General features: G+C 45.2%; 2 protein-coding genes and 1 long non-coding RNA gene across 13 annotated transcripts in view; 2 read left to right on the top strand and 1 right to left on the bottom strand.

Annotated features, from left to right (window-relative positions):
* The window catches only part of HCFC2 (host cell factor C2), an 86,405-nt gene extending 70,242 nt beyond the window's left edge, over positions 1 to 16,163 (top strand). For 2 of the 5 annotated variants that reach the window (XM_051845849.2, XM_051845855.2), the window contains 2 exons: positions 4,877 to 5,041; positions 15,644 to 15,781. In XM_051845849.2, coding sequence (XP_051701809.2) covers positions 4,877 to 5,003 — 127 coding nt within the window. In that variant the 3' untranslated portion in view covers positions 5,004 to 5,041; positions 15,644 to 15,781. Of the gene's footprint in view, positions 1 to 4,876; positions 5,042 to 6,024; positions 6,040 to 15,643 lie in introns of those variants that run through there. The other 3 variants (XM_017342078.3, XM_051845850.2, XM_008257001.4) reach the window with 3 other exon arrangements.
* On the bottom strand, positions 455 to 21,224 carry NFYB (nuclear transcription factor Y subunit beta). Of its 7 annotated transcripts, none has more exons than XM_051845857.2 (8): positions 21,037 to 21,224; positions 18,365 to 18,451; positions 9,290 to 9,383; positions 6,242 to 6,372; positions 3,994 to 4,191; positions 3,219 to 3,300; positions 2,432 to 2,511; positions 455 to 2,097 (listed from the first exon to the last, which is right to left on the bottom strand). In XM_051845857.2, the coding sequence occupies exons 2-8, from the start codon at positions 18,368 to 18,370 to the stop codon at positions 2,065 to 2,067; spliced, it is 624 nt and encodes a 207-aa protein (XP_051701817.1). In that variant the 5' UTR covers positions 18,371 to 18,451; positions 21,037 to 21,224; the 3' UTR covers positions 455 to 2,064. The 7 variants fall into 7 exon arrangements, with proteins under 7 accessions (XP_051701817.1, XP_051701823.1, XP_051701819.1 ...); XM_051845863.2 differs by having other exon boundaries at positions 9,290 to 9,403; positions 21,037 to 21,172; XM_051845859.2 differs by lacking the exon at positions 21,037 to 21,224 and adding an exon at positions 20,225 to 20,962.
* A 3,752-nt stretch (positions 21,225 to 24,976) lies between these two features.
* On the top strand, positions 24,977 to 26,994 carry LOC127491072 (uncharacterized). The gene is made up of 2 exons (XR_007919579.2): positions 24,977 to 25,126; positions 26,455 to 26,994. It is a non-coding gene; the product is annotated as an uncharacterized lncRNA (long non-coding RNA).
* The last annotated feature ends 583 nt before the right edge of the window (positions 26,995 to 27,577 follow it).

Raw genomic sequence — 27,577 nt, forward strand, 5'->3', positions numbered from 1 at the left:
CCACATAACTCAGCGTTGACATGACTGTACCTAAAGTTTGGAAGTTTGTTTTGGAATATACCAATTTTAAGCTGTGAAATTCCTTTCTTATCTTGATTCTTTACTCAAACTTATTCCAATCTTTAGAGTAATTTTAGAGAATGAATCTGATAACCAAAGACCAAGTGCTTTTATCAGTTATATAGTGATATACTGCCTGAATCAAATGGAAGACATTTTTAAAATACATCCATTTGTAAGTATCAAAAGCCTTAAAATTATGCATGTCTGGTAAGCCAACAATTCTGAGAATTCATTTTAAGAAAACAGTCATGGATATACACATGATTCAGTGAACTGCTGTTTATAACTGAAAAGATGTAAATAGTCAAAATGTCCAGTGGAGGAGTAAATAAATTATGATTCATTCATACAATAGAATAATAAACCAATAAAAATGATGCAGAAGACTGCATAACCTGGCAAAGACATTCACAATATATTGTTAAGTGAAAAAAGCAGGTTACAAAACAGTATGCACAATGAACCCATTTTTATAAAAATATACATATTTTGCAAAGTAAAAGGACAAATGATATTTATCAAAATATTAACATTGGTTATTTCAACATAGTAGGAGGCTAGTTGATTCTGCGTAACTACCATCCCTTTTTTTCCTATTTGAAGTTTCTATCATGAAGATTATTTTTAAACAAGGGGGTAGGAGGAAGGGAATTATTACCTAGAGTAGCCAAAATGTGCCCTTACAGGCTCCTGGCAGTCAGTGGGAGACTGCCTCTGCCTTATACATCTGAATGTCCTTCATCACAGACGGCATTCACTCAGACTGCCTTTTAGGCAAAATATACAACAGCAATTTGTGATATTAAAATAAAAAAAATCTACTTCAAGTTAATTATCACCAAAAAGAATAAATGAGAAAATACAAATCCTTACTTTAAAAAAGGAACAACTCAAGTACATACTACTAAATTATACAAAGTTACATTATCTAAGTTTAGTTTATTGCAAAGATCAAGACAGCACACTAGAAGTCATGGCTTCTATTTCACACTGCTCATAGCACTCACTCTGTTCTCATTCTCATTCACTCACCGTGCAAAAGGTCTGTACACATAATGACAGCCAATATTTCTTGGTTCCTATAGTGTAATAGGAAACTTGACATTTCAATAAAAAAAGGTAAGATGAGGACATTTACCATCAGACTATAAAATTCCCCTTCTGGAAGAGGACACTATAATACTTGAAGATATGCTTTGAAAAAAATCATATCAAATAAAAGGGGCACCATTTTAAGGGCTCTAGAACTATGTTAAACTTAAATGAATTCTAACACTCATAATAATGTAACTCAAAAATAAATCTAGTCTTAATGAAAGCTCTAATAAGTAAAACTACATTAACAGGCACAATGAACAGTGTAAACACTGTTAATGGGCACCAAGTTTAACAGGGCAGACAATAATTTCTTCTGCATTCACAATTACTCAGTTATATTTTTTAAAATGGTGCTGCTTTGAATGTTTTACCAAAAAAATCAATTTTAATAAAATATGGCAAATGTAAAAATCTAGCTAGGTTACCATGCAAGATAGTATATATAGCCAAGACAAACTCAAATTTATAATAAAGGCAACTTGCATTCAAATGAACTCTACCCTTATATTTTATTAAAAGGGCAAACATCATGAATTAACCCAGCTGCTTATTTGAATTACAAAAGTAACATGATTCAATATGAAAATAAGAAACTGTCTACAAATCTCTGACAGTAATAAATTGCAATATACAATGCATACAGGAGTCATACAGAGCAACAAACTCTCGTACAAAACAAAAATATTTTAATACCTTTAAAATCCAAATTTTTCTTTAAAATCATTCATGAAAAAGATTCTCAAGTCAGAATTAACACCTCAATTAGTCAAGCATCAGGAAGCTACATTACAGCTATTTAATGTACAAAGAGACATTTTTTCACCAGTCATTTTCTTCTGATGTCTCTGTTCCAGAATCACAGACTCTTGCTTCTCTACACTTCCATCCCATAATTTCTTCAGATCATGAAAACTGAATTTGTTGAACACCAGAAATCTAAGATTACAAAAATTTGAGTAGAATTAGGAAAAAAATAGTTTATAAGTAACATGCATATCATAAACAGTGACTAAAAACAACAGATAATGAAAAATCTGCTTCCTTCTATTTTAATCATTTCTGGTATTTTCCTACAAATTGTCTATGTAAATATAAACATGTCTATATGTATTTTTAACCAGTTATAGAATATTATAGCTAATTTTGTATACTTTGAGAAAACAAAATTTTTAGTAACTTTTATTTCATTACTAATATATTAAAATTACCTGTGTTAAAAATAAATATAATCAACTTTTAAAGTAACTTAAATACAAAGAAGGTACTGTACCTGTTGATATGATGTTGTATAAACCATAACATTTTGTTGTTGACCATCTGCAGTTATTAAGCCAGCTGGTAATTGGTTAGCTAAGACAAAAAAAAAAAGTTAGAGGAAAAAAAATCCCATCTACTTTCTCAGACTGAACCTTAAGGTTATGCCATTGATGTCTCCTTGCAATCTGGCCTCTTATTTAATGTGGGTAAAATCATAAACCTAACATTTTTCCATTCTAAAATGTTCCCTAATATGCTAAAGCACATTTTTTTCTATTGTATTTTTCAATTTTCTGAATCCTCGCCCATTGTACCAATCTCAGAAACATGGGAAGGAGTGTCTGATTCATGTGAGGCCTACACCACACAGTGAGGGTGAGCTGGGCGCTGACTTAAACACATACATACATATGTGACTTATGAGAAATATGTTTACCACATACCTTTCATTTCACCAATGACAATGATAGCCAATTTTTAAATAAGAGGCCTTAGCTCAAACTTATTTAAACCACAAGATTTTGTATAACAAACTATGATTCTCATTATTTCTATTTCACATGACTTTTAACCAAAAACTAGGAGCTATGGAAAATCAGTAAAAGATTATAATGTGTGTAGAATTAAAATTTTCTACACTTATTATCTACTGATTTCAAATACATGAGTATGAACTAATAAGTATTCAAAATAGTACAATGTCAAAATACTCAGTGCAGCTAGTCCAAAAATAACACCTCCAACATTTCGTATGAATCACTGCTGACAATCTGCAAGACTTGTATCATAACACTGCTTACTGAATGCCTCCTCTGTAAGCTCTTCACTTAGTCCATCTGTAGCTGTGACTGCTCCACCAATTCCTTTCTCTCCTTTCATAGCCTGGGGAAGGAAAATGAAAAACAAAAACAAAAATTTAAAAGGTAGTCACTGGTAGTCAAATCAAAGTTTCCAAAATGAGACTGCTTATTTACTGCCTAAAATTAGGAGCTTCTATTATTACAAACACTAAACAGTATTTATTACCACTTCCAGGTAATTACATGAGGAAGCCCTTAAAATACCTTTTATATTAGCAGTAATCATTATAACACAGTGTCAGTAATGACCTAGAAAACCTTAAGGATTTATGGATAAAAATAAATTATTCTAATTCCAAACCACATTAAAGGAATACAGAATAATATATTTTATTTATTTACTTATTTTTATTTAAAGATTTATTTATTTATTTGAAAAGCAGAGTTACAAGGGAGAGCTAGAGAGAGACGGTGATATTCCATCAACTGGTTCACTCCCCAAATAGCTGCAATGGATGGAGCTGAGCCAATCCGAGGCCAGAGGATTCCCCATGTGGGTACAGGGGCCCAAACACTTGGGCCATCCTCTGCTGCCCGCTGGGGCACACCAGCAGGGAGCTGGATCGGAAGTGGAACAGCCAGAGCTCAAACTGGTGTCCACATGGGTGGCTGGCATCACATGCCACAGTGCCAGGCCCAGAGTAATACATTTTAAAAGTTTAAATAAATAATGAATCTTGTATTGTTCAAAGCCAACAAAGGACATCTTACTTACCTCTCTGAATTTCTGAAGGTACAATTTCAGAGGTTCCACATAACTGTCAAAGCCCAAGGTGGACATGGCAAAGAGAATGTCTTCTCCATTGATTGTCTTCCGTTTTTCTTGATGGCACCTTTCACTTGCTTCAGATGTTATAAAGCTAATGAACTCACTCACACATTCTTGAACACATTCTTTGGCATCTTTTGCAATCTGAAGAGAAAAAAAAACATAAGAAAATCTGTAGGGGAATATAGCATCACTTTCCTAATAACCTGCAAAATTAAACGGCTATTCAGAAGAATTTATCTCACATGCTACTTCTCTGCCTTAGCATTTTCATGAATAAGAATACCAGGAAAAAAAATTCACAAACTCAAAAACTGAATTCACACACAGCTTAAAAAAAAATGAAACAATGTCATATGGTGACTTTTTGATTTTCTTACTGTTGAGAATATAGTGTCAGGTACAGGTCAAGTTCATTAAAAAGCCTGCCTACAGAAGCACACACCTGCCACCTCATGGTAATTCTTAAGGGCTTGGATCTGAAAATGAAGCTGTAATGGATTAATTATGCAATTCTACAGCCACTTATAACACAAATGACCATCTTCTTGCTAAAGACACTGCCTTTCAACTTGGTGACTATGTTACATCCTGGAGAAAGTCAGTAAGTTACAAAAAAGCAGTCAAGCAAGATAATACCATTTTAATTTCTCCAGTACCCATTTTAAGAAAAAAAGAAACATGGAAATTCATTTTAATAATATACCTTATTTAATCCAATATATCCCAGGTTATGATCACTTAAACATAGAGTTAATTTTAAAGTGAGACATTTGAGTTATTTTCTTCATACTAAGTCTTCAAAATCTGATGTGTTTTATATTTCCAGCATATCTCAACTCAGACCAGCCACATTTCAAGTGCTCAGGAGACACAAGTGGTTAATGGCTACAGAACTAGACAGCACAGGCCTACTCTTTAAGGCCAGAATCAGTAGTTTTTCCTCTAAAACATAAGGAGGACCTCTGAAATTGGAACTTCTCGGTTTCCTGAGGTATTTTAATGGTGTATTTGTTTGTAAGCCTTATTTACCTTCATAAGTACTTTTATAATAAAATGATAGAAAAGGTTACATATGTGAATTTTAATTCAGATCAAGTAATGAGTGACAGTGAGTTTTAAAAGTTACTCTGGGAGCCAGCACCATGGCTCACTAGGCTAATCCTCCGCCTTGCGGTGCCGGCACACCGGGTTCTAGTCCCGGTCGGGGCGCCGGATTCTGTCCCGGTTGCCCCTCTTCCAGGCCAGCTCTCTGCTGTGGCCAGGGAGTGCAGTGGAGGATGGCCCAAGTGCTTGGGCCCTGCACCCCATGGGAGACCAGGATAAGTACTTGGCTCCTGCCATCGGATCAGCGCGGTATGCTGGCCACAGCGCGCCGGCCATTGGAGGGTGAGCCAACGGCAAAAGGAAGACCTTTCTCTCTGTCTCTCTCACTGTCTACTCTGCCTGTCAAAAAAAAAAAAAAAGTTACTCTGGGACCAGGTTTAGTCTAGGAGTTAAGTCACTGAAACCCCGCCCAGTGCCTGGGCTTTTATACTCAGCTCTGACTCCTGACTTCAGCATCCCACTCCTGTGTGCGCTGGGGGGCAGCAGTGATGGTCCAAGCAACTGGGTTCTTTGGCAGATGCACAATGAGCCCCTGGCTCTGCCTTTGGCCCTGGCCGCTGGTTGCTGCGAGCATTTGAGGAGCAAACCAGCAGTTGGGAGCATGCTCTCTGTCTCTATCATTCTGACTCTCAAATAAACTTAAAAAACAAACAAAAAAAAGTTTGAAGACCACCAAACTACTTTAAAAAGAAATCGTACCGGTTGAAAGGTTATGTTGATATCTATAATTATGTAAAATAGTTGTTTGCAAACACCAGAATTTTTAAAGAGATTTTACTACAGTCCAATATAACCTAATTTTGTTGCAACATTATAGAAGTTACAACTTCATATGCCTAAACCCACCAGTGTACCTGTTTTTCGAAACAGAGTTTGAATTCTATTTTACCTGCTTCCAGTGCTGGGAGAGGGCAGCACTTGGGAAGATGACAGAACTGAAGATGGAGCACTGTTCAATAACTGAGTGTGCAGACAAGGGAATATTTGATTTTCTGAAAGGCTGAGTGACTAAAATCAAGACCTGACTGCATCCATTCACAGGTTTACATTCTGCCCTGAAAAAGCTAGTTAAACTTCTCCCCATTACCTTTCCTGTTTGAGGTATGGCATTCTTCATTATCCTAGCCACATTTGCAATTGGAAGATATATATCTTGTTCTCGGAAACTTTCTTTTGAACCATTTGTGTCTTCATGATCATTCATGCTGTCCTCAGTATCTAAGGAAATAAAAATTTTGGATTTAAAGCTTGTCATACTTTTTACTTCAAGAAAGAAAAAACCACCTGCAACAACCTGGAGTGAGAAGCACTGGTGTTCATTTCCTAATTCTGCTCAGGGATTAGCATTTCTTTCCACAGATTTCTCAGGGGCAGAACTGAACCTATTCAGTAACTTCAAACCCACTGACCAAGAAGTCTTTTTCCTCAATCATGCCCATTAAAATTCTACCTACTCATTCTTCAGAAAGCTCAAATAACATCTCCATAATAATTCAAAACTGAGGTTTCATAAAGTACCACATGTGATTATTTTTATTTCTCATTTTCCCTGTTAAGATTTTGCTACTTGATGCCATGGATCAGCTTTGTTTCCCAGGACTTGGAGAGCACCTTCTACAGAGCAAGTGCTCATAAATACTTATTTCATAACTTAGCTATAAAACTTACAGACCATAACCTTAAATATTGCTACCGTGAGAGGTTATGTATCTATACAAAGCCAAGTTTATATAAACTTCTTTAGGTAGTTTATATAAAACTTTTAAAGAAACTTATATAAACTAAGTTTCTTTATATACAGTTTTATAAAACTTTGTATAGAAAAGGACATTCCATGTACAATTTGAGTAGATTTGAGTATCACTAACCCAACTGGATTACTAATATAGTAACTAGTTTTTGAACAAAGGTATAGTGGTGATCCTATTGTTTTATAAAAGTACTTTTTAAAAAAGATTTATTTTTATTTGAAAGGTACAGAGGCACAGTTACAGACAGAGACAGACAGAGAGGGAGGGAGGGAGGGAGAGAGAGACACAGAGAGAGGTCTTCCATCCACTGGTTCACTCCCCAAATGGCCGCAATGGCTAGAACTGAACGAGATCAAAGCTAGGAGTCCAGAGCTCCTTTCTGGTCTCCAACATGGGTGCATGGGCCCCAGCACTTGGGCCATCTTCTGCTGCTTTCCCAGGCATCTTAGCAGGGAGCTGGATCAGCTGGGACACGAACCAGTACCCATAAAGGATGCCAGTGTCACACATGGCGGATTTACCTGCTACGCCACAATGCCTTCCCCAAAAGTACATCTTCAAATTATACAGATTTAAGTATAACTGAGTTTTAATACTCTTTTATGACTAAATAAAGTATCTTGTAAGTAAACTTCCCACTCTTTGTGGACTAAATAATAAACAATGTATTTAGGCTGATACAGGTTGATTCCATTTACATTTTTATGTGTTTAAATGATGTTATAAAATTGAACTTATTTGAATATTTGTTTTAGGGTGAAATAACTATTCCCTTCCTCTCCAGAATTGCTTTCCAAGAATCTCTTTTTAAAATTTCACATATGGAAATGCCACAAAAGGGGCAGGCATCTGATATTACTTGGGATGCCCTCATCTCATATTGGAGTGCCTGCATTTGAGCCCCAGCTCTGCTTCTTTTTTTTTTTTTTTTTTTTTTTGACAGGCAGAGTGGACAGTGAGAGAGAGAGACAGAGAGAAAGGTCTTCCTTTGCCGTTGGTTCACCCTCCAATGGCCGCCACGGCCGGCGCGCTGCAGCCGGCGCACCGCGCTGATCCGATGGCAGGAGCCAGGAGCCAGGTGCTTTTCCTGGTCTCCCATGGGGTGCAGGGCCCAAGCACCTGGGCCATCCTCCACTGCACTCCCGGGCCACAGCAGAGAGCTGGCCTGGAAGAGGGGCAACCGGGACAGAATCTGGCGCCCCAACCGGGACTAGAACCCGGTGTGCCGGCGCCGCTAGGCGGAGGATTAGCCTAGTGAGCCGCGGCGCCGGCCCCAGCTCTGCTTCTAACTCCAGTTTCCTGCTAATGCACACCCTAGGAGGCGACAGATGACAGCTCAGTACCCAGGTCTTGCCACCCAGGTTGGAGACCCGGGTTGAAGGCTAGGCTCCGGGATTCAGTCTGGGCCCAGGCCCAGATATTGTAGACCTTTAGGGAGTAAACCTAGATGGGATATCTCTCTCTATCTCTGTTTTTCTATCTTTCAAGTAAATAAACATTTTTAAAATTAAAATCTTAAAAAATTTTAAAGTAAAATTTTAAAAAATTAAAATTAAAAAATTTAATTTAAAATTAATTTTAAAACTTTTTTTTTAAAGATTTATTTATTTATTTGAAAGTCAGAGTTACCCAGAGAGAGGAAAGGCAAAGACAGAGTCAGATCTTCCATCTGAGGGTTCACTCCCCAATTGGCTGCAACGGCAGGAGCTACACCAATCCAAAGCCAGGAGCCAGGAGCTTCCGGGTCTCCCACGTGGGTGCAACGGTCCAAGGACTTGGGCCATCTTCTACTGCTTTCCCAGGCCATAGCAGAGAGCTGGACTGGAGCAGCCAGGTCTCGAATGGGTGCCCATATGGGATGCTAGCGCTTCAGGCTAGGGCGTTAACCCACTGCGCCACAGCACTGGCCCCAATTTTAAAACTTTTAAGATGGTACAAAAGTAAGTTATTTCTGATAGGTCAACATAATACTACTATTCTAATCTCTGACATAGTTAAAGGTAATACTGAGTGAAAAACAAAAATAAGTATGTACGTAAGTCCTAAAAATACACCTAGCAATTTAACTCACCCTCTAAAGAACTATTTTTATTAGTCTATTAAGTATTAATCATATTTATTAAATAGGAAATCAGTAACAAATTTTAAAAGACACTATACAAGTTTTTTAAAAAGGCATACTTTTACAAATTCCTTTCTGGGACTTGAACTGTTTTGAAGACTATTTTTAATATAGCATGTTAGACCTTTTTCAACGTTCATGATCTGTGACTAAAGTTGCTAACTGTTCTGTAAAGACAAAAGTAACCTAGAACATCATATTTAATACAATTCTCCTTCCTAACTGTTTCTACTTGTGAACTGGTTTCAGAGGGGCCTCTTACCATCGTGAGGCTGTATCACGTAGTGGCTCCCGCCAATGTAGTCTGCAGAAATTCCCAGTTGAGAAGCATCTGTGGTCGAACTGTCACCGTCCATCTAGGAGGAAAAAAAGATTTCTAATTCTCTTCAGTGAGGGCTGCGCTGAAATACATAACAGATTCAGGCTCATAAACTGTCATTACGATGGGTCAAATACATCTTTCACAGCTTTAAACTCTTTAGGAGAAAACATATGTCTTCCTTTGGAAACTGTTTAATAATTCGGTTCTCTTATCCATCTTCCACAAGTGATAAGCATAGAGCCCTAAGAAACAAAAGAAAATGACTCTAAAGCATTAGCCTCTTTCTTTTCAACTGCCTGCTCCTCAAATACAGTACAGATCACTCTGACACAGAACTGAACTCACCCCTGGAATGACGGTCAAAGCCTAGCTCAGTTAACTGCAAGTCATCGCTGCTCCTCACTTTCAGCTCTTCTGCTAAGGCTGATATTCCTGGGCAAACCCTTTTGTTTTTGCTGCAAACCTTTGTTGTCCCTCAGAAGACCCAAAATAGACTACGTCTCAGTTCACACGGCTGCTTCGTGTAGGAAGCACGTGAATTCCCCAACAGTTCTATACGTGTGCGATCCAAATGCACACCCTCATTTTGAATAAGCCCATCACCTCCGATTCTAGTCAAAGGTTAATTTTCCCTCTTCTCCTCAAACTTTGTTTTTTAAAAAGGGAGAGGGGAGAGGGGAGGAGAGAAGCCTGGAGATGTGCATATGAAGATAGGAAAATTATAATCACAGACAAGAATGAGCGTTAAAATGACAATTTTACAAGAAGCCTGCTTAGTTAATTTTGCTTAAACAGAATTCCAAGAGGGAAATTCCGGAGTGAACAGAATTCTGAACTGTTCTGAACTGGCCCCAACCTGTTTCACCAACATAGCAGATCTCAGGCTTTCGAAAGCTTTGCGAATGCTGCCATTCACCACCATGAAGGGCCTGGCTGTTTGTGAGTAGGAAAATTTTAAATACATTATCTGAATCAGAAGTGTTGCATACATTAAGAATAACTTATGCATGCTTTCAGGCCAATGAGATAAGGGTTAGTAAGACCCCAGTCCAGATTATTAATTGCAGTGTTTTAGTCCCTGTAGAACACATGTCCTCTTCCCCATCTCTGTTGGGGTTTTATCTAATACCATGTACTGGGCGAGTTTCCAAGTCTTTGATAACATGACATTTCTTTCATGGATCTGCTGACTGTGATGTCTAATTTAATTGTAGATACACATTTCCATAATTTATATGGTTGTTTTAAGGAGGTAGAAAACAGAATTCATATACCTTCAATACACTGATTTATTGCTACTTTTTTCTTACTCTAAGAAGTAAACAAAGTCAGTCAGCTGACTCTGGCTCTCCCAGTGATCCCTGAAACCAAGAGGCCCTGTGTGTTCAATGAGTTCAATGGAAATAACAACACTACCTTTCAGATCCCAAACTAAAACAACTCCATGTGAAACACTACCCAAATATAATATGCCATTTTGATCCAAAATTGTGAACGAGATACTAGGAGGGTAGTTAGTGAGCATGATGATGAATTAATATTTGCTATGAAAGAGTGGTAAATTAGGAGAGCTTGGACTATCTTTTAAGAGTAATTCATTTGAACAGCCAAGTTAGAGAGGGAGAGGAAGAGAGAGCGAGAAATCAACTGATCGTCCACGCTCTAGTTCACTCCCCAAATGGCCGCAACAGCCAGTACCTGGCCAGGTTGAAGCCAGCAGTCAGGAACTCCATCCCTGTCTCCCCTGGGTGCAGGGCACTGTACTGGGGCCATTTCCCACCATCTCCCAGGTGCGCAGCAGGAGCCAGGTCAGAAGTGGAGCAGTGGGGACCAGAACCAGCGCCCACATGGGATGCCAGCTCAACTGCTGTGCCACAGCACTGGCACCCAGCTGAATATTTTTTGTAATGATGAAAGGAAGATCAAGGTACAAAGACACAGAACCAAAATAGTTGTATCAGAACCTACAAATGGAAACAAATCTTTTTGCGGGGTGAGAGTTGGGTAATACTGCAAATTCTTTGCTGAACTAATGTCCACAAGATACCATGAGTCTTTTTTTTTTTTTAATTTATTTTTTATTTGAAAGGCAGAGTTACAGAGAGACAGAGACGGAGAGAGAGAGAGAGAGAGAGAGAGAGGTCTTCCATCCACTGGTTCACGCCCCAAATGGCCACAATGGCCTGAGCTGTACCAATCCAAAGCCAGGAGCCAGGAGCTTCCTCCAGGTCTCCCAGGCCGGTGCAGGGGCCCAAGCACTTGAGCCATCTTCTACTGCTTTCCTAGGCCATAGCAGAGAGCTGGATCTGAAGTAGAACAGCCAGGACTAGAACTGGCACCCATATGGGATTAAAATTTAAAAAATTACCAGCTTTGCCAGTGCTGGCCCACCATGATTCTTTTACAATTAACTAATGAACAAGACATTATTAAAATACCAGGGAGGGGCCAGCGCCGTGGCGTAGTGGGTAAGGTTGCCGCCTGCAGTGCCGGCATCCCATATGGGCACCGGTTTGAGTTCCGGCCACTCCACTTCTGATCCAGTTCTCTGCTGTGGCCTGGGAAAGCAGTAGAAAATGGCCCAAGTCCTTGAGCCCCCGCACCCGTGTGGGAGACTTGAAAGAAGTTCCTGGCTCCTGGCTTCGGATCAGTGCAGCTCCAGTCGTTGCGGCCATCTGGGGAGTGAACCAGGGGATGGAAGACCTCTCTCTCTCTCTCTCTTCTCCTTCTCTTTCTAACTCTTTCAAGTAAATAAATAAAAAATCTAAGAAAAAAAAGATTTATAAAAAAAAATACCAGGGAAACCTGAGATGAATTAATTTATAAATATAACACAAAGTATTAAAGGTAAAACATTTAAACCATGCTATTTTGTCATACCCTGGAATTAGTAGCAAGATTATAATTTGGATTAATAGCCTTAGCCTCTGTAAACCTGTCTTCTAAAAATTGATGGGTATTTCACAGAATTGTCAAAATTAAAGACTAGGAAGCTGTCCAGGGCAATGCCTGACCTGTAGTGCACTCTAGAAATGGGTCTCTTCCTCTCCTGAAGGGAAGCCACACACTGTCCACTTAACCATGTGTCTGGTTCCACAGTTTTAGCTTCTTCGGCATTTCACTTTTCGTCTTCCTTTCTTTCTACCATTAAAATTTTTTTTTCAATTCCAATTTTTCCTTTCCTTCTGCAATCTGATTCATCATATTCTGCAATTCAAAAATGACTGTTCCAGGACTGGTGCTGTGGTGCAGCGGGTGAAGCTACCGCCTGCACTGCCGGCATCTCATATGGGTGCCAGTTAGAGTCCTGGCTGCTCCTCTTCCCATCCAGTTCTCTGCTATTGCCTGGGAAAGCAGAGGAAGATGGCCCAAGTCCTTGGGCCCTGCACCTGCATGGGAGACCCAGAAGAAGCTCCTGGCTCCTGGCTTTGGATCAGCACAGCTCCAGCTGTTGTAGCCATCAGGGGAGTGAACCAGCGGATGGAAGACCTCTCTCTCCCCCTGCCTCTGCCTCTCTGTAACTCTGCCTTTAAAATAAATAAGTAAATATTTTAAAAAAATGAATGTTCATCATCTTCTGATGCTTTACAATATAAGGGTACTTCAAAAAGTTTATGGAAAAATGGAAGATAAATGGAAGATAAGTCTATTTTAGTGCAAAAACATTTTGAAACCCATGCAGTTTTTCCATTATTATACATTTTCCATGAAGTTTCTGGATTTCAAAATTTTCTGCACCAAAATAAATGTATCTTTTCACTCCATTTTTTCATAGACTTTTTGTTTTTGTTCTGATTTATTTTTATTTATTTGAAAGGCAGAGTGACAGAGAGTGAGAGAAAGAGATCTTCTATCCACTGGTTAATTCCCCAAACACCCGCTTTTGCGAGGACTGGGCCAGGTCAAAGCTAGGAGCCAGGAACTCCATCTAGGTCTCCCACGTGAGTGGCTGGGGCCCGTGTACTGGGCCATCTTCTGTTGCCTTCCAAGACACATTAGCTAGGAGCTTGTCCATTAACTGAGCAGCCAGCACTCAAATCAGCAGTCTGTCCAATATGGAGTGCCCACACTGCAGGCAGTGGCTTACCCAGCTGCAAAACAACATTGGCTCCTCAAAAACTTTTTTTTAATGATTATTTATTTATTTGAAAGAGTTACACAGAGAAGCAGCAGCAGAGAGAGGTCTTCCGTCCGCTGGTTTACTCCCCAATTAGCTGCAACGGCCGGAGCTGGGCCAATCCGAAGCCAGAGCTTCTTCTGGGTCTCCCACGCAAGTACAGGGACCCAAGGACTTGGGCCATCTTCCACTGCTTTCCCAGGCCATAGCAGAGAACTGGATGGCAAGTGGAGCAGCCGGGTCTTGAACCGGCGCCCATATGGGATGCCAGAATCGCAAGCAGTGGGTTTACCAGCTATACCACAGCGCCGGCCCCAGCACACAAACTTTTTGAAGTACTCTCATATGCCAGCCATTCTCCAACATAAAAGAAATGACGGAAGCAACTTGCCAGATACAGTCCAAAGGTCTTCCTGGGTCCTAAAACCTTCTTATAAAAATGAACAGCAGAGTGCAGACTGTAAGGAAGCTACCAGCAAACATTTACTGAGCGAGCACTTGGCGTTTATCAGGCCCTGCTATTTGCTGGTGCCACAGCAATCAACACACACATCTGCATCTTGCAGAAAAGACAAACGTTAAGTAACCTAGGGGACAGGGGGTGAACAGGGTAGCCTATTAGAACTTCTAGACAACGGGCTCTAGAATCCAATCACCCAGTTTGAATTCTCTGCTACCTACTATCCATGAGACCATGAGCAAGTTGGATGAGAACAGGATTTAAGCCCACATGGCTACTGTACTATTTAGGAGATAAGTTAGCAGGGCTGCCACTGTGACAGAGAGGGTAAAGCTGCCACCTGAAATGCTGGCATCCCATATGGGTGCTGGTTCTGATCCCAGCTCCTCCACTTCCAATCCAGCTCTCTGCTATGGCCTGGGATAGCAGTGGATGATGGCCCAAGTCCTTCAGCTCCTGCACCTGAGACCAAGAAGAAGCTCCTGGCTCCTGGCTTCGGATCAGCCCAGCTCTGGCCAATGCGGCCATTTTGGGGAGTGAACCAGCAGATAGAAGACCTCTCTCTCTCTGCGTCTGCCTTTCAAATAAATATAGAGCAAAAAACCTTAGCATAGCACAGTGGGAATACCCATTAAATGTTATATATAGCACAAAGAATTACAAATAGCTGTTCACGCTACGTGCTAAGAAAAACTGAAGTTTGGAGCTGGCATTGTGGTGTAGCAAGTAAAGCCACCACCTGCTACTCTGGCATCCCATATGGGCACCAGTTCACGTCTCAGCTGCTCCACTTACAGTCCAGCTCCCTGTTAATGTGCCTAGGAAAGCAGCAATGGATGGTCCAAGTGCTTGGGTCCCTGCATCCATGTGGGAGACCTAGAAAAAGCTCCTGGCTCCTGGCTCAGCCCTGGCCATTGCAGCCATTGGGGGGGGGTGAACCAGCAGATGGAAGACCCCTGCCTCTCCCTCTCTCTCTGTGACTTTTTCAAATAAATAAAATAAATATTTATTAAAAAAAGGAAAACTGAAGTTCTGTTACATGCTACCTGAGCTTATTTCAAAAAGATCTCACTAGTGTGAGAGGTCAAGAGAAGCTGTATTAGAAAATGACATTTAACCTGAGACTGAAAGATGAGTATAAATCAGTTAGGCAAAGAAAGGTGGGGGAACAAATGTTCCAGGCGGAGGAAAGAGAAATACAGCACTGGCAGATTCGGAGGAGCCCAGGAGGGGCTAAATCTAGCAGCACTTTATGGACAAAAGCAAATCAAGGGGGGGGCCAACGTTGTGGCGCAGCGGGTTAATGCCCTGGCCTGAAGCGCCGGCATTCCATATGGGCGCCGGTTCTAGTCCTGGCTGCTCCTCTTCCAATCTAGCTCTCTGCTATGGCCTGGGAAAGCAGTGGAAGATGGCCCAAGACCTTGGGTCCCTGCACCCACGTGGGAGACCTGGAATAAGCTTCTGGCTCTTGGCTCTTGGCTCTTGGCTCGTGGCTTCGGATCGGTGTAGCTCCGGCCGTCGAGGCCAATTGGGGAGTGAACCAGCAGATCGAAGACCTCTCTCTCTCTCTCTCTCTCTCTCTCTGCCTCTCCTCTCTCTGTGTAACTCTGACTTTCAAATAGATAAATAAATAAATCTTTAAAAAAAAAAAAGGCAAATCAAGGAAGAATGCAAATCAGATTTCTTTTCTTTTCTTTTTTTTTTTTTTTTTCAAAAGATCACTCTGGCTACCATCTGGTACGGAGAATGACCTGGAGAGGAGCAAGAACAGGGGCAGCAGACCAGTGAGGCTACAATGCTGCGGCTAGGACATGACTTCCGGCAAGGTGATGATCTCTCTCAGCATCTGGCCCAGGGCGGCGGCAGGGGAGAACAAGAGAAGCAGAGCAACCAGACAGCTTGGTAGCAGAGAAAGCCAAGAGGACTGCGCAGAGTTCGAGGAAAGCACAAGGGCACTGCTGGCGTCCTCACGGCTGGGGAGACAGTTCCCACTGCAGGGAAAGGGAGAGCAAGGGGAGAGCAAGGGGAGCCGGCAGTGCAGAGCCTGGAAGCTGAAGTTGGCAGCCACGACTTTGCAGTGACACCGACATGCGCAGCTGTGACGCTTACCTGCCTGGTAAAAGAATGGACAAGAGAATGGTAAAGTGATGACTACTCAGATCCAAGGGAATGGATAAATATGGACAAACAGGACTTAAAGCCCATTAAATTAATGAAACAAATGGTCAACTGGCTAAGTGAGTTAATTTCCTATTTTCAATGTAGCATATTTAAACTATGCTAATAACTTGTTGCACAAATACATTAAGTAGCAACCTCTTTAATATGTTTATAGTCACTGACCACTTTCTAAATATCTCATGCAGTGTTCACAACCTTGTAAAACAGTGAGAAGACGGAGTCTAGGAGGGCAACATTTTGCCCAAGGTGGCACAGTAGAAGGAACTGAAATCCGAAGCTTCAGATACCAGGTTCTTACGGTATTCATTCCTGGTAGTTTTTCCCATAGTCCTGACGTTTCAATTTCCTCTAAATTTTAAGTCTGTGGATTACACACTGAAGACATTCAGGTAGCTTCTCAAACAAGGGCAGTATTTGTAAACTGGTTGGGAGCACTTGCTCCCAGAGACTGCCTGGGTTTGGAGCTTGGCTCCCCATCTGTTAGCTGTGTGAACAACCATACTCTGTTCCAGCCTCCTCCTTTTTAAAATGGATTTGCTATGAGACGTTCCTGTATCAAAAGCTCTTATAAAAGTTGGATACTTACTAAGAACTCAACCAACATAACCTACCATTATGACTGCCCCTTCCAACACAGTTCTCATCATTCCTTGCAGGCACAGAGAGCTTGCTTTCATGGAACTTGGCCTGTTCTTTGTATCATAGTCCTCTTATTTCTTCCAGGACAGGAAGCAACACTTCTCATGGCTAAGGTATCTGCAGTCCTCCTTAAGCATGCTTAGTCTCCCTCACTAACACACAGATGGGCACGGAGACAGAACTGTCCCCTTCTGCCCTGTCATTCTCACCCCGACACACAGTCCTTGCACACCTCTGCGTGCCTACTGAAGCTCCCTCATGCGTGCTTCTTGGCCTAACACAATATGAAAACCACTCTTAAGAGCTGTCGCTGATTTTGCTTTCAGCCTAACTCGCTGTTCGAGGTAGAGCTGGCCCCTGACGGCTCCTCATTTATGCCTAGAATTCTCTGCCCCCCTGAATTCCAATGCAGTATTCTTTCCTCTTTACCCCTAAATTCTCAGTTCCCATCCAAGATGACCGTTTTCTTTCTTCCCTGCCTCTCTTCATGAACTCTTTTATTATCACTTCCATGCATACAAGTCCCAAACCCACAACCAATACCCTGCCTGCCACCCAAGTAGCCCCCACACTGAACCTGTCTGACCACTCCCCGCCCAGGAGGACGGGAGAGAGCACTCCTCTTCCACTTGGGATTCTAAGAATACCGCCAGCCTTCCACTCTTCCAGGCTAAGTATGCCAGTGTCACCTTAGGGTCCCCCACGTCCCTGAAGCCCTACCTCATCTGTTAACTCAGCCAAAATGTCTCCTGGGGCTGCCCCTCCTTTCTGGTTCCTCCAGGATTCCGACCAAATCTGAAGAGTAACCTTCCACGACACTGCTCCTACTGCCCTTGAACCGGTTCCTAAAGTTCTAAATGGTTTCCTGAGTCAAAGCCAGACCTGGTTTTCATGACTTTACCTGGCCTGCTCGCACCTAACCTAAGCAAGCTTCATCTGTGCTGTCTTCAAGGCCCACAAACATCTTAGTGCTACCAAGGATCAACGGAACGCAGGTCTTTGGTTTTAGGAGTGTGGCAACTATGGCTCGAAGCTGTGAATGCCAGGAGATGCAGAGCTAAATACCCAGACAGGCCACGCGCCTTCTCTTCCCGACCTTACCATCCTGTGAAATCTCCATTCAGACCACGCACCTCTGCTCCTCATCCCCTAACTGGTTATTAACTGGTGCCCCCAGGCTTCGGCTGTTGGTGAAACCTTCCAGCGCACCAAATCCCACTCCCCCTTCAAGGCTCCTCCCACCCCGACATTCCCAACTACCCAGGCCCACCAGACCTCGCCTCTCCACCTGCACTGCATTTGGGTCAGCACTTTCCATTCAGCACGCAACTGCCCTCACAGTATTCAACTGGACCAAAGCCGTACCAGCCAAAGAGCCCGTTCCTGGCTGGGACAGGTGGTTTGCCTTGGCGCCTCGCAGCACTTACCGGCCATGGGAAACCCTTCCCATAGGCAAGCAACTGAGAAGGGAGCACAGGGAAGAGCAGAGCCACCATCTGCCTAGACTTGAAAGGTAGCCATCGCGTTAGGAATCTCCAGCACAAATCCACCATAACTTTGTTTCCAGCCAATTACGGTTCAAATCTCATTAACCACCGAAATGGTAAAACATACTTACTGTCATGAAATACTGTCAGAACCGTGGTGCCAGTGGTGCTCAAGAACACCTTTCTAAAAAGGTGTCTAATCTCTGCCCAATTCCAACCTAAAAGATAAACACCTATTAGGAGTAAAAATATAGAGCCTGCAGGCTTACTTTCTAGTACAATTAAAGACAGCATATATAATTTGGGCTACTATTCTTAGTCAATGGAGTACCTGGTATAAAGCGGTGAGAACAGAAATGCAATATAAATGTTTGTTGAATTAGAAGAATTATTTTGGAGAACTTACAGAAAAGATAATTCCACAGCAGGGAAGGGCAGCTTGGTCTTCTAATGTAACCTCAGATTTAGTCAGGTTCATTATAAATAGTCATCACAATACACCCAACAGGGATCACATTCCACAATACACACGAAACCAAAAATTACACATCTAACTACATCTCAAGTGAGCAATATTTCAAATTAACATCCAAGACACAAACACTCCACTTATCAACTCCATTTCTGGTGGTGTTTTTCTTAATGTTTCAGAGTGAGATTTAGGTGTTTTAAGGCTGAGAAAGAGTAAAAAATTATCTCCGAATGGGATACTGTTAAGTATCTCAGATTAGACTGCAAAGATGAGACAGGCTACCCAAGAACACACAAGAAACACCACAATTAAGACCTTTATACTTCTAATTTTGAAGCACCACCATTTTGTACTAAAATTGCATCTGAACAGCACTTCAACCTTAAGGCATAAATAGCTGAATAAATTAGGATCAGTTACAATGTTACAACCTTCACTTCTCATTTGCTGCTCTCCTTTTTTCAAGTGAAACAAGTAGGGAAGGGGACAGAACAAAAACACAGCCTTTCCCCATTAATGCTGAAAGGAGAAGAAATGCAGATAGGCAGTCAAGCAGGAAATTCGGGAAATTACAGACAAAATTGTAGCCACTGAATTGAATCTCTAAAATGCCAGTGAGAGGGTCCAGGCAGCAAAGACCGCCTGACGTCCGCTATAATCTTAAAAAGTAATTTTTAATTTCTTTTCAAATAGTGTCCTCTTTCTAACCCCAAAACCAGCTAGAAAAATTTCTTCTTTGTAGCTAGGAATGTTATTTTTAAGTCTGCCTTTGGAAAAATCTAAATCCTTAGCACACTTGAAGCGCAGGAGCTATATATACTCATGTCTTACTTGGAATGGGGGTGGTGGTGGGAGGTGGAGTGAGCCACACAACCCCACAGTCACTCATCCAAATAGGTGGCTCAATATATATTTAGATGGAATGCATTAAAGAAGAACGCCATCACCTCTAAAGGTATACACTTGGAGAGCTGGTCATGATATATGTAAAAGCTCAAGGGAATGCATACATCTGTTTAATGTTTGGAGAAATGCAAATTTGCATCTAAGAAAAGCAGCAGTCCCTTCCTCCAGGCTCCATTCTCTGGCACCAACATCGTCCCTAAATTAACCTACAGGAGCAGTACAGGGGAGGAATAAGTGGCTTTTTAAGGAATTCTGGTTAAACTTTCAATATTTTATAAATAAAACCCCTACTTATTAATGCCACTGCTATTGATCAGTTTGCCTCCTCCCTAACATTGCTGATCACCTCCACACCCGGAGAGCTGAATCCACACAGGTACAGAACTGGGGAGCCCACGCCGGCCAGGGGTGCCATTTTTTTAGAGGTCGCATGCCAGCTACCTACCCGTGTTTCTAGCATCTTGTTCTAGTACTTCGGGCGAGATTACGATTTGTGGGTGCTCTGGAATTCTTTGTTCTCGGAGACTACCGCTCCGTGAGCCCCTGCACAGCCTCCCGCCTCCCACCAGCGAGGACTGAAACCTCAGTCCAATCCGAACGGCTTCCTTCCCACCTTCGGGGCAAGTCCAGGGACCACAAGCCGCCAGATGGCTGCATTCTTTACGCGCAAACCAGACTGCGGGGACGCCAAAGCCATTCCTTCCTCCCGGGGACCTCGCCGCCTCCCCCACGCAGGTGCGCGGGGTGGCCCGGGGCCCCACCGCCGAGCCCGCGACCTGTCAGCCCCGCACGTGCGGCGCCGACCCCCCGATGGCCCGGCCAGCCCGGCCCCCGCGCCCAACGCCCGTCTCCCGCCCGCCGCGCGGCGCCGGAGTGTGCGGGCAGACAAAGCGGCCGGGCCCGGCCAGGCCCCCGCGGACCGACGAGCGGGAGGCTGGGGGGCGCCCCGCGGGGGCCCGCGCGGCGGCAGAGGCCGAGGGGGCAGGGTCGGGGACCCCCGGGCCGCGCGCCCCCCGCCAGCCGGCCGGCTCCCCGCACAAAATGGAGCCGGCCCGGGGCGCCGCCGCCGGGAGGGGGGCCCCGGCCGTGCCCCGCCGGCAGCCCTCTTCGGCCTCGGGCTCGGAGCTCAACGGCGGCGAGCGGGAGGCGGCCTGGCCCGCGTCCCGCCGCTCCCCGGCCGGCGCACAAAGAGCCGCGCTGCGGCCCCGCGCCCGCTCCCGGCCCGGCAGGCCCGCAGCGGGAGCGGCCTCGCAGGCGCCGGCCCGGCCCGGGTCCGGGCTCCGGCCGGGCGGGCGGGCGGGAGGCGAGTGCCCCCGGCCGCGGCGGCGTTGGCGGCGGGGACGGCGCCGGGAGGAGACGGACATTTCATTCGAGCTAAAGTGGAGTCGGTTTAGGAGCGATCATTGGCCGAAGCGAGACACAAACCTCCAATGCAGCCCTGGTTGGCTCCCGTCTCCAATCGGCTGTTTGGTTGGACAGAAAATGGCTGCGAAGGAACCAGTCCCAGCGCGGAGCCCCGCTTCCAGCACTCGGCCTCCCCTCCCTCCGCCGCGGGCCGCTTCCCTCGGCGCGACACCCTCCCTCCGCACCGCCCGCCCGCCCGCCGCGGCCCCGCCCCCGGCCCCGCCCCGGCCCGCGCGCGCTCCCGTGGCGCGGCGCGGCGCGGTGGGTGGCGGCGGCCGCGGCCGCGCGGCGCGGCTGAGGTGGGCCTTGGAGCGCGGCGGGCGCGGCTGAGGTGCGTCCGGGCGTCCTTCCCGCCGCGTTTCCCGGGGCTGGGCGAAGCGCCGCGGCTCTGGCCGCCGTCCCTTTTGAGCGCCCCACTCCCACACCACGTAGAGGTTCTCCACCGCCCCGGGCGAGCCTACCCGCGCCTGGTTTTTAGAAGGCGGGGAAGCCAAGGACTGACTGAGGCGGCCGCCCAGGGCGACACTCGGGCCCCGGGGGGGATTGGAAGGGAACGCCGGCTGCGCCTCGGGTGTTCCTCGTGTTCCTGTGCGCGCTGCCAGGGGCACCGCGCTCCCTCTGGCTTGGTCCCTGAGCGCGGGTGTCGGCTTCTTCAGGTTTCACCCAGAGACTCAGCCCCCTTCCTCTTGGGGTTCAGTAGGGTGGTCGGACCGCCTGGCCTTGACCGTGAACCTCTGGAGTAGGGTGGTCGGTCCGCCTAGCCTTGACCGTGAACCTCTGGACATTTTTGCGTCCCCTCCCTTCTCCCTCCCCCGGTAGTTTGCGTAGTAGCTGCAACCCGAGCTGTGGCTTTTCCCATTTTGGCTGCCAGAGTCCGTGGCGCATCGTTGCATCTGGGTATCCAGGCTCCTTGACTCTCCGTCTGCAGTATGGGTCGAGCTTCCCTGGCAGCAAACATCACAGAGGGGCCGTGACCCAAGCGGCCACCCAGCCGCCAAGGACAGCAAGATTTCTACACCCAGAGCTGGAAATCACCTTCCCCTTAACTTGCATCGACGAGGGGCCTGGCGCCGTATTCGCCTTTCTAACTTCAGTCCTCTAAGAATCTAAGTGTTTTATTTATAAGACGTCTTAAACATTTCTGGGGCAAGGAAGGAAGCTCCCAATTCCTGCAAGAGAAGCAGCAATGCTACTGTGGAATGGGACGACCTGATTGGAATTCCAGCCTCCCCAACTTACTGGCTTGTGCTGGTGGCCGGATTCCTTTAGCTTTTCATGCTTTATAATGGGAATAAAATCAGCTACTTCTCAGGGTTGTCTGGAGTCGAAGTACACTTAGAAAAAAAGGCCTTCCTCAGCCAAACATTTTAAAAATAAAGTTTATTTGAAGGGCAAAGCAACAGAGACAAGGTGAGGGGAGGAGAAAGGTCTTCCATCTGCTAGTTCACGCCCCAAATGGCTTCAACAGCCAGGACTGGGCCAGGTTGAAGCCAGGAGTCAGGAGCCCCATCTGAGTCTCCCCCATGGGGTAACTGGGGCCCAAATACTTGAGCCGTCTTCTGCCTTTCCAGGCACATCAGCAGGGAGCTGGATAGGAGCAGCCTGGACTCAAACTGGCACTCTGGTATGCGATGCCATATGGGATACCGGCATTGGGAGTGGCGGCTTAACCCATTGTGCTCCAGTGGCAGCCCCAGAGTTGTCTTATTCTAAGATATTTATGTGGTAAGAATTTCAATCTCCATCATACTTTTTTAAACCTATTACATTGTTTTTTTTTTTTTTTTAAGATTTATTTATTTATTTGAAAGAGTTACACAGAGAGAGGAGAGGCAGAGAGAGAGAAAGGTCTTCCATCCGATGGTTCACTCCCCAGTTGGCTGAAACGGCCGGAGCTGTGCCGATCCAAAGCCAGGAGCCAGGTGCTTCTTCCTGGTCTCCCATGCGGGTGCAGGGGCCCAAGCACTTGGGCCATCTTCTACTGCTTTCCCAGGCCATTAGCAGGCAGCTGAATTGGAACAGAAGCATCTGGGTCTCGAACCAGCACCCATATGTGATGCTGGCGCTTCAGGCCAAGGCGTTAACCTGCTGCGCCACAGCGCTGACCCCCTACGTTGGGTTTTTAAATTATTATTATTAATCTGTTTGAGAGACAGGTTCACTCCCCATATGCCCACAACAGCCAGGCCTGGGCTTGTTGGCCAGAGCCAGGAACTGGGAACTCAATTGAAGTCTCCCACATGGTGGCAAGAACCTAAATAGTTGAGTCATCACCACTTCTTCACGGGGTTTGCATTGTCAGGGAGCTGGAATCAGGAGCGAGAACTGGGCTTCAAACCCAGGCACTCCCCTCTGTGGGAGGCAGACATCTTAACTGCTAGGCTAAACACCTACTCCTCCATCAGTCTTCTAGCACTGTCACTTGCCTGAGTTTAACCCCTCCACTGCTCTATGTGTATTCATTAAATGGAGTTTTCAGAATGAAATTAGGTGGTCAAAGGCCAGGAGATATAAACACCAAAGTAACAGCAGCGGGAAAATCGTGATTAATCCACATGCTGGAGGATGAACCAAAAGAGAGGAAGAGGGCTTCTTTCCTGGCGTTACAATGACTTCCTGCCAACGCCGCGGGTCTGTCTACATGCTGAATTCAAGTTCAACAGCAGGCTTTTCCCCGCTCCTGCTGTTTCCCAGGCACTGTACCAAGAACCCCAGGGCTAAGACTGTGGTGAGTCCACACTGCCCTGCAGGCAAACCCCAGGTCTTCCTTCCTGAACAACCTGTGTTCTCTGTGCCTTTCACACTGATAGTCAGGACCCCCAATAGATGTTGCAGTGGTTTAAATATTTGTCCCGCCCCTGAATTCAGGAATTTAGTTCCCAGATACTGAGGGTGGTGTGTAGGCGGGGCCTTTGGGAAGTGATTATATTGGATTATGTCATTAGGGTGGAACCCCATGATTGGGTCTTTGTGGCTTTCATGGAGACCATGGAGACCAAGGTGCTCCTTGTCTCTTGCACATGGTGCCTGGTGCCACCTCGGGATTCTACTGGCAAGAAAACCATCACCAAACCAATAGGACCCACCCAGTCTTGGATTGTAAACATCCCAAACCATGAGCCAGCCGCAGGCATTTGGCACAGCAGTTTGGGTGCCACTTGGGATGCCCACATCCCATATTCAAGTGCCTGAGTTCAAGTCCCAGATTTGTTTCCAGTTCCAGCTTTCTGCTAATGGGAGGCAACATCATGACACAAATACTTGGGTCCCTGCCACCCAGGTGTGAGACCGGCTTGAGTTTCAGGCTTGGCAGTAGCCCAGCCTTGGCTATGGTGGGCATTTGGGGAGTAAACCAGAGGATGGAAGCTGTGAGCTTTCTCTCCCTCTCTCTGTCTCTCTCTCTCTCTCACTCTCCATGTCAAATAAAATGAAAATAAATAAAAATGGTTTAAAAAACAAAACCATGAACCAAAATACATCTCTGTCTTTATATAGGCTGCCTTCCCCGATTATTTCATTCTAGTGCCGAAAAGCTGACAGGTGTTACCCACTTTTCGTGACTACATGCATCACTGGACAGTGATAAAACAGCATCCCTAGAGGGACGAGGACTGCCCAGCTGGGTGTCCCTGTGTGGCTTCAGGCAGGCCTCAGAACGGGCCCAGGCAGACTGATGGATCTGTCACGGTGTTGTCTCCATTCCCAGCTTCCTGCCCCTGCTCTTCCCACTCTGTTCCCCAGGTATTCTCCGCACCGAGGCCTGCAGGGCTCAGCTTCTGCTTCCTTCTCCCTCCCGGCGTGTGCCCTGCCCCACCCACTCACCACTCTCGACCCACCCCCACCCCCCGCCCCGGCCTTGCCTTGCCCCCTACACAGGAGGCTCTCCTCTTCAGGACCACACTGTGTTCACTGTCATGCGCTTTGGCTAATTGGATCATCTTGTTCTTTGTTATCCATAAAGAATCCTGAAGGGGACGACTTCTTGCTCCCTCTACCACCACCAGGATGCCACTGGGACTCCGGCCACATCTCCTCCCTTCAAGATGGCTGCAGTGTCTCCCGCTTCCACGCCGGCCGGCACAGCAGCCAGGTTCTCAGATCCGCTGAACCTGTAAGTCAGATCCTGTGCCTGCTCCGCCCCGATAGCCTCCGGTAACTCTCCATTTCTCTCAGAGTAAGACAGAGATTGGCAAGTTCTTTCATTCCAAGTTGAACAAAAGAAAAGACCGATGGTTCTTTGGCAGAGGTGACAGGTGATGGCCAGAATCTGTTTTAATCGATCAGTGCCCGTCTCCCCATGTGGTGCCGTGTTGCTGAAAGCGAGCTGGTGAGCCCCCGGCTGAACGTCAGGTGGTCTCCAAGCAGCCCAGCTGTTGTGAGTCCACCAACCTGGGAACCCCAGGCTTTCCCCAGCCCTGCTCAAGAACGACGGGTTTCTTGGCCCAGCACAGCTGTCCTATGCTCGGAAGAAATACACTCAGGGGTGGGCCTTTGGCCTAGCGGTTAGGACGCTGATGAAGAAGCCCATGTAGGGGCCCAGCAGGGTAAGCCGCCACCTGAGTCATCAGCATCCCGCACCAGAGTGCCAATCTGAGTCTCAGCTGCTCTGCTTTCAACCCAGGACTCTGTTAATACGCCTGAGAAAGCATAGGATGGCCCCAGGGCTTGGGTCCCTGCCACCAATGTGAGAGACCCAGATGAAGTTCCTTGCTCCAGGCTAGCCCATCCCTGGCTGTTGCAGCCATCTGGGGAGTGAACCAGCAGAGGGAAGATCTCTGTGTCTGTCTGTCTGTCTCTCTCTCTCTCTCTGTCATTTTTCAAATAAATAAATAGTCTTTTTTTAAAAAAAAAAAAAAAAAAAGGTTGCCTACATCCCATATCCGTGTTGGACTGCCTGGGTTTGATTCCTGGTTCTGGTCTCCAGTTCCAGTTAATGCAGACTATGGGAGGCAGCAGTAATGGCTCACGTAGTTGGGTCCCTGCTACCCATGTAGAAGACCTGGATCGAGTTTCTGACCCTGTGTCCATCCCAGCCATTGCAGGCATTTGGGGAGTAGACCAACAGAGGATGGGAGCTGGCTCTCCTCTGCATAAATAATTTTTAAAAAGTAAAAAAGAGAGGCCAGAGTTGTGGCGTAGCGAGTTAAACCACTGCCTGTGGTGCCTGCGTCCCATATTAGCACTGATTCCAATCCAGGTTGCTCCACTTCTGCTCCTTCTCCCTGCTAATTCACCGGGGAAGGCTCCTGTCATCCATGTGGGAGACAAGGGTGGAGCTGCTTCAGCCTGGCCCATACTCAGCCCTTGTGGTCATTTTGGAAGTGAACCAACAAATGATTCTTCCTCTCTTTCTCTCTGTAACTCTGCCTTTCAAGTACATAAATAAACCTTTATTGAAAATTAAAGAAATATATTCAGTGCATTTGATTTCTTTAACAGGTGAATGATGGCCGCTTCATTAGACAAGACTCCGTGGGATCTATGATCCTCCCTCCCCATTCCCCCCTGTAACCTTATCTCCTCCTGTCCTTTCTCCTTTGCTCACTCTATTCCTTGCAGCCCTTGCTTCTGTCAGGGGCACCCCTGCCTCAGGGCCTTTGCACTGACTGTAACATCTGCCTAGTACCTTAGTTGCTTAGATATCCACATAACTCATCACTCCCTCATTTCCCTCTGTGTCCTGGAGACCAACCTAAATCAGTCACCTACAAGCTGCAGTTCCACCTACCTACCCCACTCTCCCTTCACTGCTTTTTTTTTTTTTTTCAAATAATACCACACTCTAACATACTGTATAATTTCCTTATTTCTTACATTTATGGTTTCTCATCCATCTCCTCCTACTAGAATGTAAGCTGTGTGAGGACTAGGAATTGTGCTTGTTTTGATAAGGAATGAGACCAAGTATCTGAAATAGCACCCAGAATGTAGTAGGTGCTCCATAAATATTTGTTGAATAAATGGACTTTGAATATTTTATGTATTTGGAATATAAACTTAGTGCAAAGACCTGGTGTTCACTGATGTGTTTGCAGGGTTTAGCCCATAAAGTCTCCATTGCTGTCTGTTGAATTATTACATGAGCAGGCATTGAAGAAAATGATTTTAAAGCTGAATATATAAATAAGCCTGAAATTACCAAAGCCTTACACGCCACCTTCCTCTATAGAAACACCACTAATCCTGGGAGAAAGAAAAAGAAACACCACTAAAGAAAGAAACACCGCATAATCACCACATTTTAAATCCCTACGTTGTTACGATGTGTTAATCAGAATATTAAAAACATACATCACGATTCCCCATGGGTTAGGCGAGTTCGTATACAAAGATGACTCAAACCTCCGGGATTAGCTTGAAAAAGCAGCAAAAGCTCTCCTCTCCAGGGCTGTGCAGGCCCCAAGGAAAAATCTGCGTTAGGGGGGAAGGGCAGCCACAGGCTTTTCTCCTTTCCTTAGCTTTTTGCTTAAACTGCTGGGCTTTTGCCAAATTGGTCCGTACCTTTGTCTGCAATTTCTCATTAATCTGTTTACTATAATGTGGTAGGATTAATCTTCTGGAA

Source organism: Oryctolagus cuniculus, chromosome 11, assembly GCF_964237555.1.
Source record: "Oryctolagus cuniculus chromosome 11, mOryCun1.1, whole genome shotgun sequence".
In the NCBI taxonomy this organism is placed as follows: domain Eukaryota; kingdom Metazoa; phylum Chordata; class Mammalia; order Lagomorpha; family Leporidae; genus Oryctolagus; species Oryctolagus cuniculus.